At 40.1% G+C, this 16,082-nt stretch overlaps 1 protein-coding gene across 1 annotated transcript; it reads right to left on the bottom strand.

Annotated features, from left to right (window-relative positions):
• Positions 1 to 1,044: 1,044 nt before the first annotated feature.
• slc40a1 (solute carrier family 40 member 1) lies at positions 1,045 to 9,492 on the bottom strand. Its single transcript, XM_075479171.1, has 8 exons — positions 9,149 to 9,492; positions 8,927 to 8,994; positions 8,348 to 8,507; positions 7,889 to 8,004; positions 6,172 to 6,298; positions 5,332 to 5,583; positions 4,586 to 5,218; positions 1,045 to 4,163 (listed from the first exon to the last, which is right to left on the bottom strand). The coding sequence occupies exons 1-8, from the start codon at positions 9,180 to 9,182 to the stop codon at positions 3,847 to 3,849; spliced, it is 1,707 nt and encodes a 568-aa protein (XP_075335286.1). The 5' UTR covers positions 9,183 to 9,492; the 3' UTR covers positions 1,045 to 3,846.
• Between the last annotated feature and the right edge of the window lie 6,590 nt (positions 9,493 to 16,082).

Raw genomic sequence — 16,082 nt, 5'->3', positions numbered from 1 at the left:
TTGGAAGCTTTATCAAAACAAGTGAAAGACTGCAAGAGGAGATTGTGACCACACATGGCACACTGTTTTTAAGAAAGTCTTTACCCATGATTGTAAATTGGATTAGAAATGCCGAACATGAAGAGAAAGATATCTTGACTGTTTCCACCTATCTCAAGTCCCAGTTCCCTTCTGTACACATTGGACTTTTGCCACAGTCACCAGCATTTTCCCTCCTGACTACATACTTCTTTAATTTTGAGGAGAACCCTCAGCATTGAATCTTTATTTTCCTCAGTCTCTTGACCATAGCCGATATCATACAAGTCATCATATACAGCACAAACAGTGAGTGCATTTTGACTATCAGATTTGGCACTAAAATGTTTGTATAAATTTCATATTGATAGATTTTTAGATATATATTTATAGAGAGAAAGATTTTTCAGCTGCTACTATACATAGGAAAACTCCCAAGTTGTATAAGGTCAAGCCAATTATATATTACATGCTTCTAGAAGGTCTGAATTTTTTTTTTTTTTTTTTTTTTTTTGGTAGGTAATTCTGTGTATGATTTCTGAAGCAGAATGTAAGCCAAAGCAGCTCAAACACTCAAAAATGTACTGTTGTATTCATAAGCTGTCTTGGCTATTGGTAGCACTTTGGTATTTGTTGATATGCAAGCCTCTTAAAGTGGCCCTTGCTGAATTGACCAGTAAAAATCTGAAAAATACATTTTAAAATACACGGAGCTGCTAAAGCAAATGCAAACTGCAGAGTTAAAGACCACTAATGCACTCCTTTTTTTTTTTTTTTTGGTCATTTTGTGCAAATCCAGGCCACTCTGTCAACAGAAAGCCCTCAGGTCCATGCTCAGCTTTATGTCAGCCAGTCTTACACCGGCTGCCTAAAGAAAGGGGATTCTGGGGGAGGATATTAGCTGCATACTCTGCTGTGGTATGTGACCTTACACAGCAGTAGCCAAGCCCAAGACTGAGGCCAAGAAACTCTCCATACATAACACACACAAAAACACTCTCCACAAAACACTTCACAAACAAGCAGTTGTAAATTCTTTTCTTTATTTAATATACCTCATGCATTACAAGCAGCACATCTTCCTCATGTCTAGTGGAGCGTGATTATTAAACAAACACGAATTTGGATTTGCCTATAAAACTACAATAATACTGTATGTATGTACATATATGCATACACACACATATATATATACACATATATATATGTAAATATATACATATACATGTAAAGAGAACAATGTAGTCAGATAAAAGCAGTACAGACATTCAAATCTAAATCCAGTAAATGCTTCACGCATAAATTTCCAAGAATCTTAAAGAAATTTCAAACTTGCACAATGTCTTCACACAAGGTATATAAAAACACGTAAAAAAAAGGTTTCATGACAAATGGCATAATAACAAGAACACACCTTTGTTTAAAATATTTTCCAATTAAACATTAACGTACGTTTAAATTGACTCACAGCTAAGTGTAATCTACATCAAAAATATAGTTTAATGGCCTTGTGTGATACCCCTGAATCAGCAGAGCAACTGTTCTCTGAGCTGGTTTTTATTCTTATGCCCAGACTGGCTTCAAAGATACTCTAATGCAAGTTGGGGACGAAAATTAAACTTAACTTCAAGTGAGTGTGCACTTCATGGTACACCTGCAGACATCCTAACTCGCTGCCCTCCTCTCTACCAGGGTGTGCACCTTAACAAAGTGCCCTCTGTTCTCCCACATCTGGTGTGGCTAGCTCTACTTCCAGACCAAATATTTTTCCCCACCATGACTGAAAGACTGGCTAGACTGGCTAGTTTTTTCGTTTGAGAGGTGCGGTTGCTTGTATGCGTCTCAAAGTAGCCTTTGAACACGTGTGCGTTAAACAGCGGTCAAGGCAACTTTCCCATAAGGCATCAGAAATCACTGTCAGAAGTGGAAACAAAGTAGTTAAAGCTACATTAGGCCCTCACGGTAGATCTTCATACATACAAAACAAGTGTTTTATAAAAAAAAAAAAAAAGTATTTAAGAGCCAAAAAAAATGCACCTTAGGGCTTTATTGGTATGTCTTACTTTCTCTGATTTGGCCAGTAACGTATGGTGGCTTATGTTACCAAGCTTTAAACAAATATAACTATTTAGTCACTTTTTTTAAAAAATATTTTACCACTTCCAACAATCCTGTCTCTTTTGGAGACACTCTTCTATCTACCAAGTCTAATCACGTAATCACTACAAAGAAAAGGTAGCATGCAGAAATGCCACAGACTTTTTGTGAGGTAATATTTAAACATTATACTAGACCCAAAAAGCCAAAGATTCGAGTAAAATGCTGTATCTATTTAAGCTCAAAGCAACAAGAACAGAAACCCAGACTGAGTCATGTTCAGTGTTTTCTTGGCAGTGGATTATAAGGTAAGGTTGCCGACTAAGATCTTTAGCCGACTTTTTGAGGAACTGGGGTGCCCAAGGTGGACTCGGGGATGTTTTGAAAGGAGCTAGTGCAGTGGTGCTAAGCGTCGCAATATGTGCCTCGTTTTAAAACCTTAAATCCTCTCACAGACCACACATGACTGAAATAAGATTACTGTTGGGAGTCATGCCTTCAGCCTTGTGCAAAAAATATTGAACTAATGCCTGATCACGCATTAGCTGTGTGTAATGACAGATGTCAATCACTTAAAGTGCCCGAGTAACGACAATCACGACAGGAAAATTAAAGAAAAAAAATAAATAATAATCACTCTTGAACACCTCAAACTTGAAAATCAAAACAGGAACATAGTATACCATTATTGTAAACTACCAAAAAAACTAAATGTCGGTACAATCACCAAGTGGGTTATGGAATATTCAGACATTCTAAGGTTTTACTACTGCCAGAATATGTAAATATATATTTGGAATGCTTCAGACAGAGACCTGGTTTCCCTCACTTCCTTTGATACCATATGCATTTGGACTCGGACTTTGGTAATGAAAAACTGATATTAGGGTGCATAGGAGCTCTCATTTGTTTTCATATGGCACAACAGCATGAAGCACAATACTGATGACAGTTCTTATAAAACCACTGTCTGCTTTTTTTTTGAATAAATACAGTTAAATGTGTAACCCTTATAGCGATTATTAAAGAGACTAAATCACTATTTTGTGTTTGGTTAAATAAAAAGTATCCCCCCCTCCGCTCGAGAAAGGCATCCACAACCTGCTCCTCATAAGTCTATACTGAGCCTGTCAGCTGACACAACCATCAGAAGGCTATCAGGGAACAGTGAGGAGTAACGGCACCAATGGACTCACTGAGAGGCAAAGTCTCAGGGTGAGGAACGTTCCGTCTTCCAGGTTCTGAAACAGCCTCCCCCCTCCTTTTGCCTGTATATTAGCTGAAGCACCTTTAAATCTTTACAACTAGATTCAGGCTAACAGGAGGAGAATATTTTTTTTACAGTGCTGTATCCCCTGGTTTCTTTAACAGGACCCAAAATTGAGTCCAAGAGGTGATGGATCTTTGTTCGACACTACATGTATGTGTTGAGGATCCTGGAATCCACTGATAAAAGGCAAAGGCTCTCCTCAGACTCACTAACTGAAAACTTTACCTTTTATCTAAAGTTACACTGTGGGTTAGTTTTTCTGACTTGAAACTGTCTACTCATCTTCCTCTGATAATGATGAATGCTTTGTTAATGACTATGGATAGCATGCTCAGTTACCACACTCTGGTTAGTATTAGCATTCTGCCAACTACAAGCAATAATGTTAGTCAGATAAATAAGATGTAGAGTAGAGCTAGGCTTAGAAAGTATGCACCCAGAATGGAGTCTCTTTAACAGGGTTAAACGGTGGTAGGAAGTGAGGGGCTGTCATCCGTCTCCACCTTCTGCTCCGCTGAGCAGCAGAGGAAGAGGCGGCTGCCCAGGCTCTTAAAGGCAAATCGAAAGTACATGATGTGACCAATGGCCACAAAAGAGACAGAGATGATGACCAGAAGGCCAAAGGCCTCTGGGTTCGGAGCCAGAATCACCATGATGAAGTGCAGCAAGTCTAAGAGGTAATTCATGGAGTTCTGGACACCGTTGATTATGCCACGCTCTGACTCGATCACATTCTCCTGGATGAGCTGGGTCACTGTCAGGTCAAAGGACCACAGGCCTGCAGGATGAAGGTACAGATCAGCAGTCAGTTCTGGTGAAATTTTTTACAGCCACAGTAAAAACAACTTCAGATTTTAACGGTAGCTGTAGCGGGAGTAAGACAGTATTATTGGCGCCAAAGGTTGCAAATATGGCTTTGACATCAACAGCGGATATCTAGAGGTCTGGAGTGACATTTCAGTGCATTATGAAAACGTTCAATCTTTGAACCTGCTTAGTCAAGTTTAGGAAGTCATTTTTGTTATCATTGTAACAAAGGAAGTGTTTCTTGCCCAGTCTAATTTCCTTTGGAATATGACTACCATATCTCTCAACTCGGGCAATAAATCAATAATCAACTGCAAACTGGAGCCTCTAAAACAGTCTCGTAAATGTTTCTATGACATCACAGGAAGAAACATCAAGAGTCATTTTACTCACCAATTCTAGCAGCGATGACGCCAGCAAACAGCAGACTAACAGACATGTAGGACTGTAGAGGTGGCAGCTCTTCAGCTGGTGCAGCTGTAGTGACGTTCCCACCAGTAAGGACACTGGTGAAGTCAGCCTCCGGCAGGGTCTTCTCTCCGATCAAGTGAGTGTAAAGGTCCTGGAAGGGCGAGACACTGAGGTCGAAGGGGCTTCCCGGAGCGAAGACGGAGACGACGCACAGCACGAGGCAGGAGAGCTGGGCTATGCCCGAAATAAAACCTGTGCGGATCAAGCCACACTTCTTGCGAACCCAAGTGAAGGCAACAGTGCCGCAGATGCCCGAGATGGCTGACGCTCCCATCAGCAGGCTGAGCACTGAGCCGTTGAGGCCCTGCGTGTAGGCATAGCCTGTGGTGATGCAGTCGAAGCCAAGCACCGTCATGTAGAGAAAGGCCAGGGACATGCCAGCGAAGAAGATATTCTGGTTGTAGTAGGCCACCCAGCCAGCCTTTAAGGTGCGCAGTGGCTCAGTCACCTGGTAGCAACAACCATTCTGTTTGGGAGAGTCAGGGCTGGGCACCACTGAGGCTTCATTCATCAGTGGCTGAGATGACTCTTCAGGACTCTGGCCATTCTCCAAATCTGAAAGAGGGCAAAATAGCAGAGATTATGGGGACTGAGTCTAAACTTAATAACTAAGAAGGTGGAGGTCCATTTCAAATGTTCCAAACACACATTTCAACCAGTTGACGTACCTTTTGGGGGGCTGAGCTGTTTGAGTTCCTGCTGCTGCTGCTGCTCCTTTTGTCCACCTTTCACAGCAAGTGCCGGTGTCTTCTGGTACACCTTCCACAGCAGCATGTACTCCACAAACATGGAGCACAGGTTCCAGCCAGAAATGAAACCACAGCCAATGAAATGAGAGCCAAAAGCCATTATCTGGCCTACTAACATGGGAGCCAGGATGTTGGTCAGCTGGTCGATTATCCGCACTGTGGCATTCATGTCTGTTTGAAACAAGAGTGGAAGGAGATGTAAGTCAATCCATTCATTTTTAACTGACAAAGTTTTTCCTAATTTTCCAGAATACCGTTCGAGCAATGAGAGAGAAAAGTAATAGCACACTATTCCCGATCAGTGAACACGCGGGGACATTCTTTTTATTCCCGTCGGACCAACCGTGCGGGACTAGTTACGAAAATTTGTGATGGAAACGAGAGAATAAGTCAGAATGCATAATCAGCATTCTCACACTGAACGTATGCAGGAGTAGTTAAACGACAAAAAACGTACAGAAGAACTGAGAATATGGTATAGAAACAGGAACACTGACTATGCTCAATCAGCATTCTCACAATGATGGTGCTAACGCGGCACACTGATAAGGTTCACCAGGTTCATTGTGCTCTACACCATGTGAGTAAATCTTTTAAATAGCTTATGACAATCAGGGGAAAACTGAAGGGAATAAAAGTTGAAAAAAATGAGAGTGAGTCACCACCTAGGGTTCAAAGTCTTTCTCTCTGAAGAGATCTGATAATGGATCATGTGAAACCTACACCGGATGATAAGCCAACTGCTGGTAAGACACTGACCTGCCAACCTGCTGCTGTCCTGACCTGCAACAACCACCACCCAGTCCCTCTGGATCGTGATGGACATAGCCGTGCTGGCCAGGTTAGCGATGTTGGCAATGGTGATGACCAGAACGTAGCAGGTTGTCTGAAAAGCAAAATAAAACCTTTTTTTTTTTTTTTTTTTTTACATTTTCAGGTTGCTGTTGAGGATATTTATTAATTTTCTTTTTTTCTTTTTTGTCGAAGAAAAGGCAAATTGGATTGTCTTTTTGTCAATGAACACCATTAAGAAGCAAAAAAAGACGAGACACCACTCAGTCACACTGTTACACTTCTTTATCATGAAAACAATCTGGAGCTTATCTTGACTCAGTTCCATATATATCGTCCTGCAGCCCAAGACTCTCACCTTAAATGTGCATTAGCATGATGCTATAAATAGTTCCCAAAAAATCTGAGTGGCACTGGTTTTGAACTACCAAACTGTTGTGGAGCCATTGTTCTGTAAATACAATAATGACTTTGTTATCTCATTTTTTAAATGAAGAATAATTTGTGGGTGAAAAAAAAGACGTGGACTGACGACAAGACAGCAGGGGCTTTGCTGAAAGTAAGGAAAGCAACGAATAACAACAGAGCTATAATTCAGCTGTAGATAGAATAAAACACACAAAGGTGCACTGTACTTGTATCCTCCACTAGTAGGAAAACTGGGGAGTATGGATTTCAGCACTTTCTAACAGAAACATACAACTGTAAAATGGCACATAACATCTGGGGATCTGCCTTTTCAATGTATAGAGCATAGAGCAGTGTGACATTATAGAGTAGTCAACATGCTGTAGCTTATTAAAACCTAACGGCAGCCTAAAAACTAAACAGCACAGTCTCACAGTTCTTGCTTCTGTATGTACATTGTAAAGCAGCTGCTCGAGTCAGCATAGCAACAGAAATGCTTCAGCGGAACTGGCCAAGTTTTTTTTTTTTTTCCACTAGCTCCTTTTTTGTCATGTGACAGGCCTTGAAGAACCTGCTGACTAAACAGCCCTCAACAAGACACTATCTCCTGTTTCACCAACCTCTCTTCACCTCCACAAAACACTCCCAACACACCATGCTGAACATCGCCGCCTTTTTCTGGAACGCGTCTCACAAATGCAGAACAAGCTCTCCAAACAGACAGGCTTTTAAGCTTCAATTCAGCTCCCCAACTTAACTCTCATCAAAGACAGAAACCTTTCAAAGTTTGCAATTCTGCCGGACTTCAGGCTCAGTTAGATGCAGTCCACAGCTCAACAAGTGTAAACGAGTCCCTTGCAAGACACAAATTCTCTGTTGACATATCTGTGCAACAACCTTTCAAGCTTCATTTTCATGTGACAAAGAAATCTAAATGCTTATGAGCAGCAAACATTGTTTTCTTGTGACTTGAAAATAATAAATCCAAATTGAGAATTTTACTATTTGATCATATCGTTCTCCGAAATTAAACTCTCCGTCAACTTAACTTTGTGGAGCAGTCAAGAGGTCTTCTAAAAGCGAATCCCACTCATTTTTACTCATTTGGAAAAGTTGTTCAAGGGGTTATAAATTATATTGATGTGGGAACTCATATCAATAGAGGTAAGCAAGTTTCAGCCCAGGGACAAAGTGTTACAATTTACCAAGAAAGGTGACACAATTGCTTCGAGTGAAAATCTACCGTCAAACCATGTTAAAACAGACAGGATCTTACCAGAATCCATCCATTGTAAAGCTCCACAAGCTGTTCTTTGAACTGGAAAACAACCATCAGGAGGATCCCGCACATGATGACACAACTGTTTTGGACAAGCAGCGAAGTCTGAGCCACTGTGGAAACACCAGGACCAGCATTAGGGACAGAAATCTGATCAAAGACAACAGCTATCTGTCTGATAAACTAATTCATTAGAGTGCTTCCACAAGAGCGAAAGATACATTTCCTTTTCCCTCATTTAATCTAATAACGTCCTTGCCAAATTCCTCTGGATAATCATTTCACAAGAGGGTGATTTAACTATTACAGTGAGGCATGAAAACTACACACAGTATGCCTTTTTTCAGAATCAAATCTACAAAGTGAACACATTTATCTCTTGAAAAACTGCGTTCATAACCAAACTGTCAAAAAAAAAACCCAGCCATATTAGGCTTAGATTATGTGCTGCCTTACCTTTGAGTCTGGGGTTTCTGTCAACCCAGTCCCCAATGATGGCCCCCAGCAGGAGCACCGAGCCAGCCACCACCAGCCCATACACTGCCGTGAGGAGCAGGCTGTTCCCATACAGCTCCACCAGGAAAACAGCTACAGCGAAGTTCCACATTCGGTCGCCCTGGAAATTTTCATTCTGATTATTAACGGGCAGGCTGATAATTCGAGACATCCAGGTTGTGACAGAAAGGTGGTTTAAGTTCTGCATAAATAATGCGAGTTCATTCAGCTTTCATGGATTGAAAAGCTATCACAGCTCCACTCTAACACATATCCTTTAGGCATGAGAGCTGTCTGAATAGACCGGTGTTGTGTGATAAAATATACATGGAAAACATGTGATTTTGTATTGCAACGTCACTTATAATTACAAGTAATGCAGCAGTAATACATCAATGTTGTACAACATTGGGGTTTAAACTGGACAGCCACATAAGAACAGCATAAATGCCCAATGTGATGGTGTATTATTTGAACACACAATAATGTGGTTGCTAATACAATGTGGCTATAGGGAATTTTAGAGCTTAACTTTCTTACCCATGTTGACAGAGCATGTCCCATGTAAATAAGAAATTTAGCTGAAGTGAAGAAATCCTGAATGGATTCTGTAAAGAAAACAAACTGTCAGAAGAATTTCACAACATGTTACTTCTAGTGGTCGATATCCATCTTTTTCTCTTGTCAAAGCGAAATCTTCTTGGTAAATAGTTATTTGCTTACATGCTCTTAGAAGAAAAAAAATGACCATAAATAACTCACCACAGCATGTCTTCTTACGTCCAGAGTTTTCCATTTTATGAGTGTTTCAATGCAAAAAAAATGACCAGGTGGTTATCTTCTTCCTTCTATAATAGCTCCCCTTTTGTAATGTAAAGGAGGTCAACCTAAGCTACCTTTGCATTTATCCGTCGATAGCAAGACAAAAACAAAAAAGATATGGCGTTTCTCCCCTTTTCTCCCCTCCAAACTTAGCTATCACTGTAGCTGAAGTTGGAAAGAAATAATCTTATGGTTTAAAGGACCGGTTGGTCGCACAAAACACAAAGACAGGGGGTGCTTTCAGCCGTGCTCCGCTGAACGATTTGCTCCTCACTGCAGCTCTGTTTACGTCCCGCCTCGAATATACCCAGCGTGTCACGTGACCGCCATTATTTACAAAGCATAGAAAAACAGACGCGGTCGTCCTACGACACGCGCTGAAAAAAACAAAAAAAACCAACAAAAAAAATTACTGAACTATACCTCTGCAAAAAGGTGTCAGTGGAACAATACCACAGGTAAACCATTTAGTTCTTACCACACAGGGGCTGGTGAGCTTTTCTTTGAATTGGCTGCCTTGTCATCAACCTGTTTACGTCCTAGCAACACACGCAGGGCACGCGCCTGTCAGCATCTTTGAATTTCTTTTTGCGCAAATGAGGTACAAACCTAATGCACACTTGGTCAAATGTGTCATATCAAAAGAACACTTTTTGATAGAACAGGAAATTTGTCGTTGAGCTATTGTTTTGTTTACTTGTTTGTTTGTTTTTTGTTCCCATCGTCATTGGCCCGTTCAAATGTATGAGTTACCTTTCGCCATATTGGTCTCTGCCCCTTAAGAATGCACATCTTTAGCCTGGGTTTCCTTTAATCACCACCCAAATTTAAAATGGGTTCCAATCTGACAGAACCGGTATGCCGACTAAAAGACATTCCAGAAGACATCTTAACCAAACTGTTGATGAATGATTGGCATGTTTACTGCAGGATTTAATGATTACCAACATAATTTTCTCACTGATGCAGTATATGCTTTTTCAACATGGCGTGGTGTTTCAGAATTCAAGATGCTTGTTATGGTCAAGTTTACCAACTCCTGCAGCAGCAAAGCAGACTTATAAGAGAGGGGACCAAATTAAATGACCATATAACAGGTGTAATGCAAATCCAGCTGTATATATATATATATATATATATATATATATATATATATATATATATATATATATATATGTGTGTGTAAGGAACTCCTGGATAACCATGAGGTAGTTTTCATAAACTTCATGGCATTTAGCTACAATATAATAGCTATAAATATGGAATCGCTATGAGACAGCTGTTTTACTACTTCAAACATTTAGATAACAGTTTACATTCAATATTTTTAACCAACAACAATGAATGCTCACATTCCCCCTTATGGTCAACATAGAATCACTAATTAACCAAGCATGCATGTTTTTGGACTGTGAGACGATTTTGGAGTACCAAGAAACAGCCCTCACATGCATGGGGAGAACATACAAACTCCATACAGAAAAGCCCTGAGATTCAAACCCGAAACCTCTTGCTGTGAGGCGACAGTGCTAACCATCATACTACTAAGTAACCCAACAGATATACAGTAATACATAAAAATTATTTAAAAAAAAGATTTAATGTGTAAGTTGTGATTGCTGCTGTGATTTTCAGTGCTGATTTTCCATCACTGACTGAGTCTTTTTCAAGCTTCATATCAAGACCGGTTTCCCCCAAAACCGCCTCCAATTAACCATGGCCACTATCACCAGAGATCAAATTAGATTAGATTGGATTTATTCAGTGCAAGAAAGCATTAAAATGAATGTTTTCCCAACTCCTCCTTTGCAAACTTCAGTCATTCAATCATTATTTGAGATAGTTCCTGATGACGTCCCATACTTTTTCAATAAAAGAAACGAATCTGAGAAGTACAGAAGAAGAATTTAAAGATGAAAAATTGTAAAAGTTTGATATAATTGATCTTTTCAGTCCATCAGATGAAACATAAACTAATGTCAGTAAACACAAAAATGTTATGTACAGGACACATTTGGATGACTTGCATCTGTCCACCTATGTCAACAGAACAGAATCAGAGCTATAATTACAGACTGGATGAGACCTCTAAGTGAACACATGGATAGATATTTCCTTTTACTGCAGAATCTATCTGGATGCACATTAACTTTATACAACACCTAATAGCTAAGTGGGATCCCTGCTGTATTATGTCATCATTGAAACCTATTCTGAAGTCTATTCTCCAGTGGTGAGTTTTGAAATGTATTAGACTGTGATGATTAATGCCCGCACAAACGGTGCAGCATTGTGCGGCACCCAATACTGTCTGATTCTGTGTGGTTTAGATTCTATTGCGAACAAGTGTTTGACTTTAGAAGGATTTGCACACACGGTCTTGCTGTTTTTCAACTATGGTCAGACCCAAAAACATTCCTAACTGATGATTCCAGTTTGTACAGGTTATCACATGACAGCTCGATTACGGCAACAAAAATGCACTCCATCAAGTTTCAGTTCTTGTTCAAGCACAAAGGCTGTCACAAACAAACTAAACTAAACCCATCAAAATGACATAAATACAAGCAGAGCCTCTTCACTGTTTTAGAGTTCCATTGCAGGCTTGTTGATTCAGTGAGTTTTAGTCAAATCCAGCCCCGATGTACCACATGAGGTGAAATCTGAGTTCAGAATCTAAGCCCTGGGATTTTGAACTGCTACTATGCCAGTGAATTTTAAAGAGCAGAATGTAAAACGCTTCCCAATATTTGATGCAGTCTAACTCAAAGATATACAGCATACATTACAACACATGGTTCATACGAAATTGTCTTTTTTTGTTGTGTTGTTTACAAAGTCAAAACAAATTTGAATATATTATATAAAAAACTTTTGTTAAGTTGCTTTTATGAATATAGATACAAGCTGAAAAATGCTATTTCTGGAATATGCAAACCCCAGCCATCTCGCTGACTTATCAGCAGCTGAATGTCAAATGTTAACACTGTTTGTGGACTTTATGTAGCATCCACCAAAGGTTGGGTCCCTAACTCGACAAAATAAACAACTGCTCTGTCCTAAACCTTCAGGAGGCTTAAAGGCTTCAGATTCACATTTTTACAAAAAAGATCAATTTGTAGAGAGCTTAAGGAAAAGGCTGTCGCAACAGTCATGGTAAATATGAGGCTCCAGCCAGGAGACAATTAGCTGAGCAAAGACTGAAATTAGGGAGAAAAAGCTATGAATGTCTTTAAAATGAGCACGTAAGAGATGGGTGTAGCCACTGTGAAGTCAACCTAAACTTTCAACTGTTTAACTTCAATTTGCAATACAACAGCATTTTCATTAATTCACTATTTTTTATTAATTATTCGTTAATAATTTTACAATTACTTACCTGCTTTAGACGAGGGCTAAGAGGCAGAGCTAGCCCTGGTATTTTGTTAAGCCAAGCTACCTACCCTAAGTCTGTTTGCTGTGGTGTCAGTTACAGGTATTATTATTTATAAAAAAGCAAACAGACATTAGAATTATGTCATATGACCCTAAGCAGAAAGACGAGCTACAGTTTCCTAAGATAACAGAAGTTTGAGCTCACAGAGCATTTTATTAGACTCGTGTTCACCTCATCATTTAACCACCAAATATACTATAATTTCTAAACAATACATTCACAGGTCACAGAGAGTAGACCAAATGGGAGATCAATGCAGTAATTCAGTTAGTTGTCTAACTAATTTAATTTCAACATGCAGCATTGTTGATGTATTTTTGTGCTCCTTATAAATTTCCATGCAAACACCATACTACATATAAATAAAGTGTAAACGGCAGCTTTTTATTTTTAAGCCAGAGCTGCAACACATAGCAATGCCCTATGCTGTCTCATTGCATGAGGGAGCAAAACTGACTGCATTGAGTAACATAAGCACTTATTTTGAGCCAAGTGATAACAATAGGCACGTCTCTCCCTTTGTGATCTATTCAGGGATCATAGAGAGCCTTTAGTCATTTGAAAATCTGCACACATTGAGCTGGTACAAACAGATTAGCAGCCTCACTATTAGTGGGTTGGTGTGTCAGCCAGGCTCAGATAGCTGTCATCAGTGGTCGGACGGCTGCTCTGTTATTTTGTGGCCATGTGACCTGTAGGTATGTCTGCCCCTTTTTACAGCCCAGCTGTGGAACAACAAGCTGTGTTTACGTTGGCTAAATTTGTACTTTGAGGATAAAAATATGAGAATGACTTGCCTCCTGTGGCCTCACAAGTCACAGCTAAAGAGGAGCTAGAGGTAGAGGATCAGAAACTCACCTGAAGGGTGTACATCAAAGTTATTCATCTATTATTTGGGCACTTCATGCATGCATGGGCTGAGCTCCTGGATGCTATTGCAAAAGACCTGAAAGGTATTTAAAAAAAGTGTTACTTGACATTTCTGTGAGATGAGGAGAAGTGCGGGGCTGCACGGTGGTGTGGTGGTTAGCACCGTCGCCTCACAGCAAGAGGATTCCAGATTCAACTCCCGGCTGGGGCCTTTCTGTGTGGAGTTGGCATGTTCTCCCCGTGTATGCGTGGGTTCTCTCCGGGTACTACGGCTTCCTCACACTGTCCAAAAAAACATGCATGTTAGGTTAATTGGTGTCTCTAAAATTGAGTGTGTGGTTGTTTGTCTAATCTTTTGTGTGATGGACTGGCGACCTGTCCAGGGTGTACCTCGTCCGAGGACCGCTGGGATAGGCTCCAGCCCCCCACTGTAACCCGACCCACGGATTAAGCAGGTATAGAAAATGGATGGATGGATAGAGTTGGAGTGCTTGAGGCAAGGTTCCTGAGGTCTCCCCAAATCTCTTCAGGGTGAACACAGATTACCAACTATATGAGAAACAATGATTATGACAACCTTTTGTCATAAACCTCATTTTTGGAACATAACAGTATTGTGGTCGTATTGTTTCTGTGGATATCTACCACTGCCTGGGGCCTAAGACTTTGATGTGTGCCTACCGACTCCAACAGAGAACAATAAACAGCAAAGGTCACTGTTTGACTGTGACGATATGGCTAGTTTGCCTAAAATGACAGCCCTTGCTCCCAGGAAAGAAACAGCAAACATCTGACAGCTGTTTTAGATCAATACAAAATTGTAGCAGAGTAGGCTGCAGACCACTGTGACACTTCCCACAGGTGTGTTTGTCTGGCAAGTTTGACGAAGGTTCGATGGACTGCTGTTGAGCAAAATCAACATTTGTGTAATCTGTGCCGGTTGCTGTCTCTGACAGGCCTTGCCAGTAAAGCCCTGGCAGTAGTTAGGTCAAGTAGTTAAGTTAAGTGCTTATAAAAAACTATGTAAGCACACTGAACCACCTGCAACTTCATAACTTTATATAGTGAAGACAACGAGCAAGCTTTAGTTTAGTGGAGTGTACCTGGGTTGAATTCTTGTGTGCTAACCGAGTGGTTAAATCTCTCGTCTCTCTGAACAGTTTTTAGCTAATCTTGTGCTGTGCTTCTGTAGATTGTGACAAAAGCTGACCTGCAATTTTTGTTAAAATTGAATATGACGAGAAAATCAGAAAAATGACTTTTATCATTTTTGAGTTACTATTATTAGGACCGTGATAGGATTCAAATCACCAGCCATAACAACTGGTCTTGTTTTCACATTGTGAACTTGTTGACTGTGTGTCTGTGTGTGTGTGGGTGGGTGCATTTTGGAAAATATTCTGGAGGCAGTTTTGAGTAATTTGGCAAGCGTTGAAATATCTGTCACTGTCAGCAGATAGGTTTGGTCGTGCAACAGCATTGCAAATATGTGAGATAGTCAAGAAAATCTGTGTGTAGTTGAGATTAAAATAAAGATCAGGTTCAAAGATCAGTGTGGTCTGAAGCAGAAGTACTTAGGATGACTTAAGAAAGGGGCTAAGAGGGCACAGCACCACAGAGTACAATTTTTTTGTTTTACTTAAAAAAAAAAACTGGGATGCAGTGCAAAATAGAAAAAGAGAAAAAGTCTCATAAAGAAAGCACTCCTGTAAACTGGAGGCACTAGACTATGAAAAGTTTAAGTAAACAAAGAATCGCTCCACTCGGAGGAAACAAAACGCTATGAAATCATTAACTACATTTAAGATGTGAAAATTACAAATCAAAATGTCTCTCGAGGAGGAATCTGAAAAATCCAAAATGACAACTGTGAACAGGGCTGTGACTTAACTGTGGGACAGCTACAGTGTACGCACACAGACAATAACGAAAACGACACACCTCGCACAAGGAACTATGTATATATATAAATATATATATACATATTATACACAGGGTGACAGGGAACAGGTAGAAACATTCAGCAGACAATCAGACTGAGCACATGAGGAAAAGCAAGTGACCTGAAACGAGAGGAGAGTTACTTTCTCAAAATAAAACAGGAAATGAGAAGACAAGACATGGAGACAGGACAAAACCCACTTGACCTCACCTCGGCGTGACAGTGACAACATTGTTGACCCAACATTTCAGTAACTGGTCACTTTGACATTTACAAAGTAACGTTAAAATGGTAGGTATGCTACACTGTGGTAAGCATGGCCCTGTCCCATCATTTTACGTGCTGCCATCAAATTCAAGATGAACTTGTCTCAGTAATAAAATGTCTCAGTTTTACTGTTTGATATGGTTTCCATGCTCTGCTGAGATTTGCAAATCTTTACATTCTGTTTTTGTTTGCATTTCACACAATGTCCCAACTTGTTTTTGGAACTGAGGTAGTAATTTTCAAAATATTTGCTTTTCCCTGTTTAAAGAATTTTCATTTGGTGTAAAATACAGTTCAGGTACTTCTGTGGTCCAAGATTTTCTGTTCACCAGGAGAGGTCCCTTAATAATAACTGTTGG

This window comes from Odontesthes bonariensis, chromosome 12, assembly GCF_027942865.1.
Source record: "Odontesthes bonariensis isolate fOdoBon6 chromosome 12, fOdoBon6.hap1, whole genome shotgun sequence".
Classification (NCBI taxonomy): domain Eukaryota; kingdom Metazoa; phylum Chordata; class Actinopteri; order Atheriniformes; family Atherinopsidae; genus Odontesthes; species Odontesthes bonariensis.
This window is presented reverse-complemented; position numbering and strand designations above follow the sequence as displayed.

Excerpts from the sequence above, each read along its gene's own strand:
- slc40a1 (XM_075479171.1), bottom strand. The coding sequence starts at position 9,182 with ATGGAAAACTCTGGACGTAAGAAGACATGCTGTG. Across the intron at positions 8,508-8,926 it reads GACATGCTCTGTCAACATGG|GGCGACCGAATGTGGAACTT; the intron begins GTAAGAAAGTTA and ends GAAAATTTCCAG. Across the intron at positions 5,219-5,331 it reads ACAGCTCAGCCCCCCAAAAG|ATTTGGAGAATGGCCAGAGT; the intron begins GTACGTCAACTG and ends GCCCTCTTTCAG.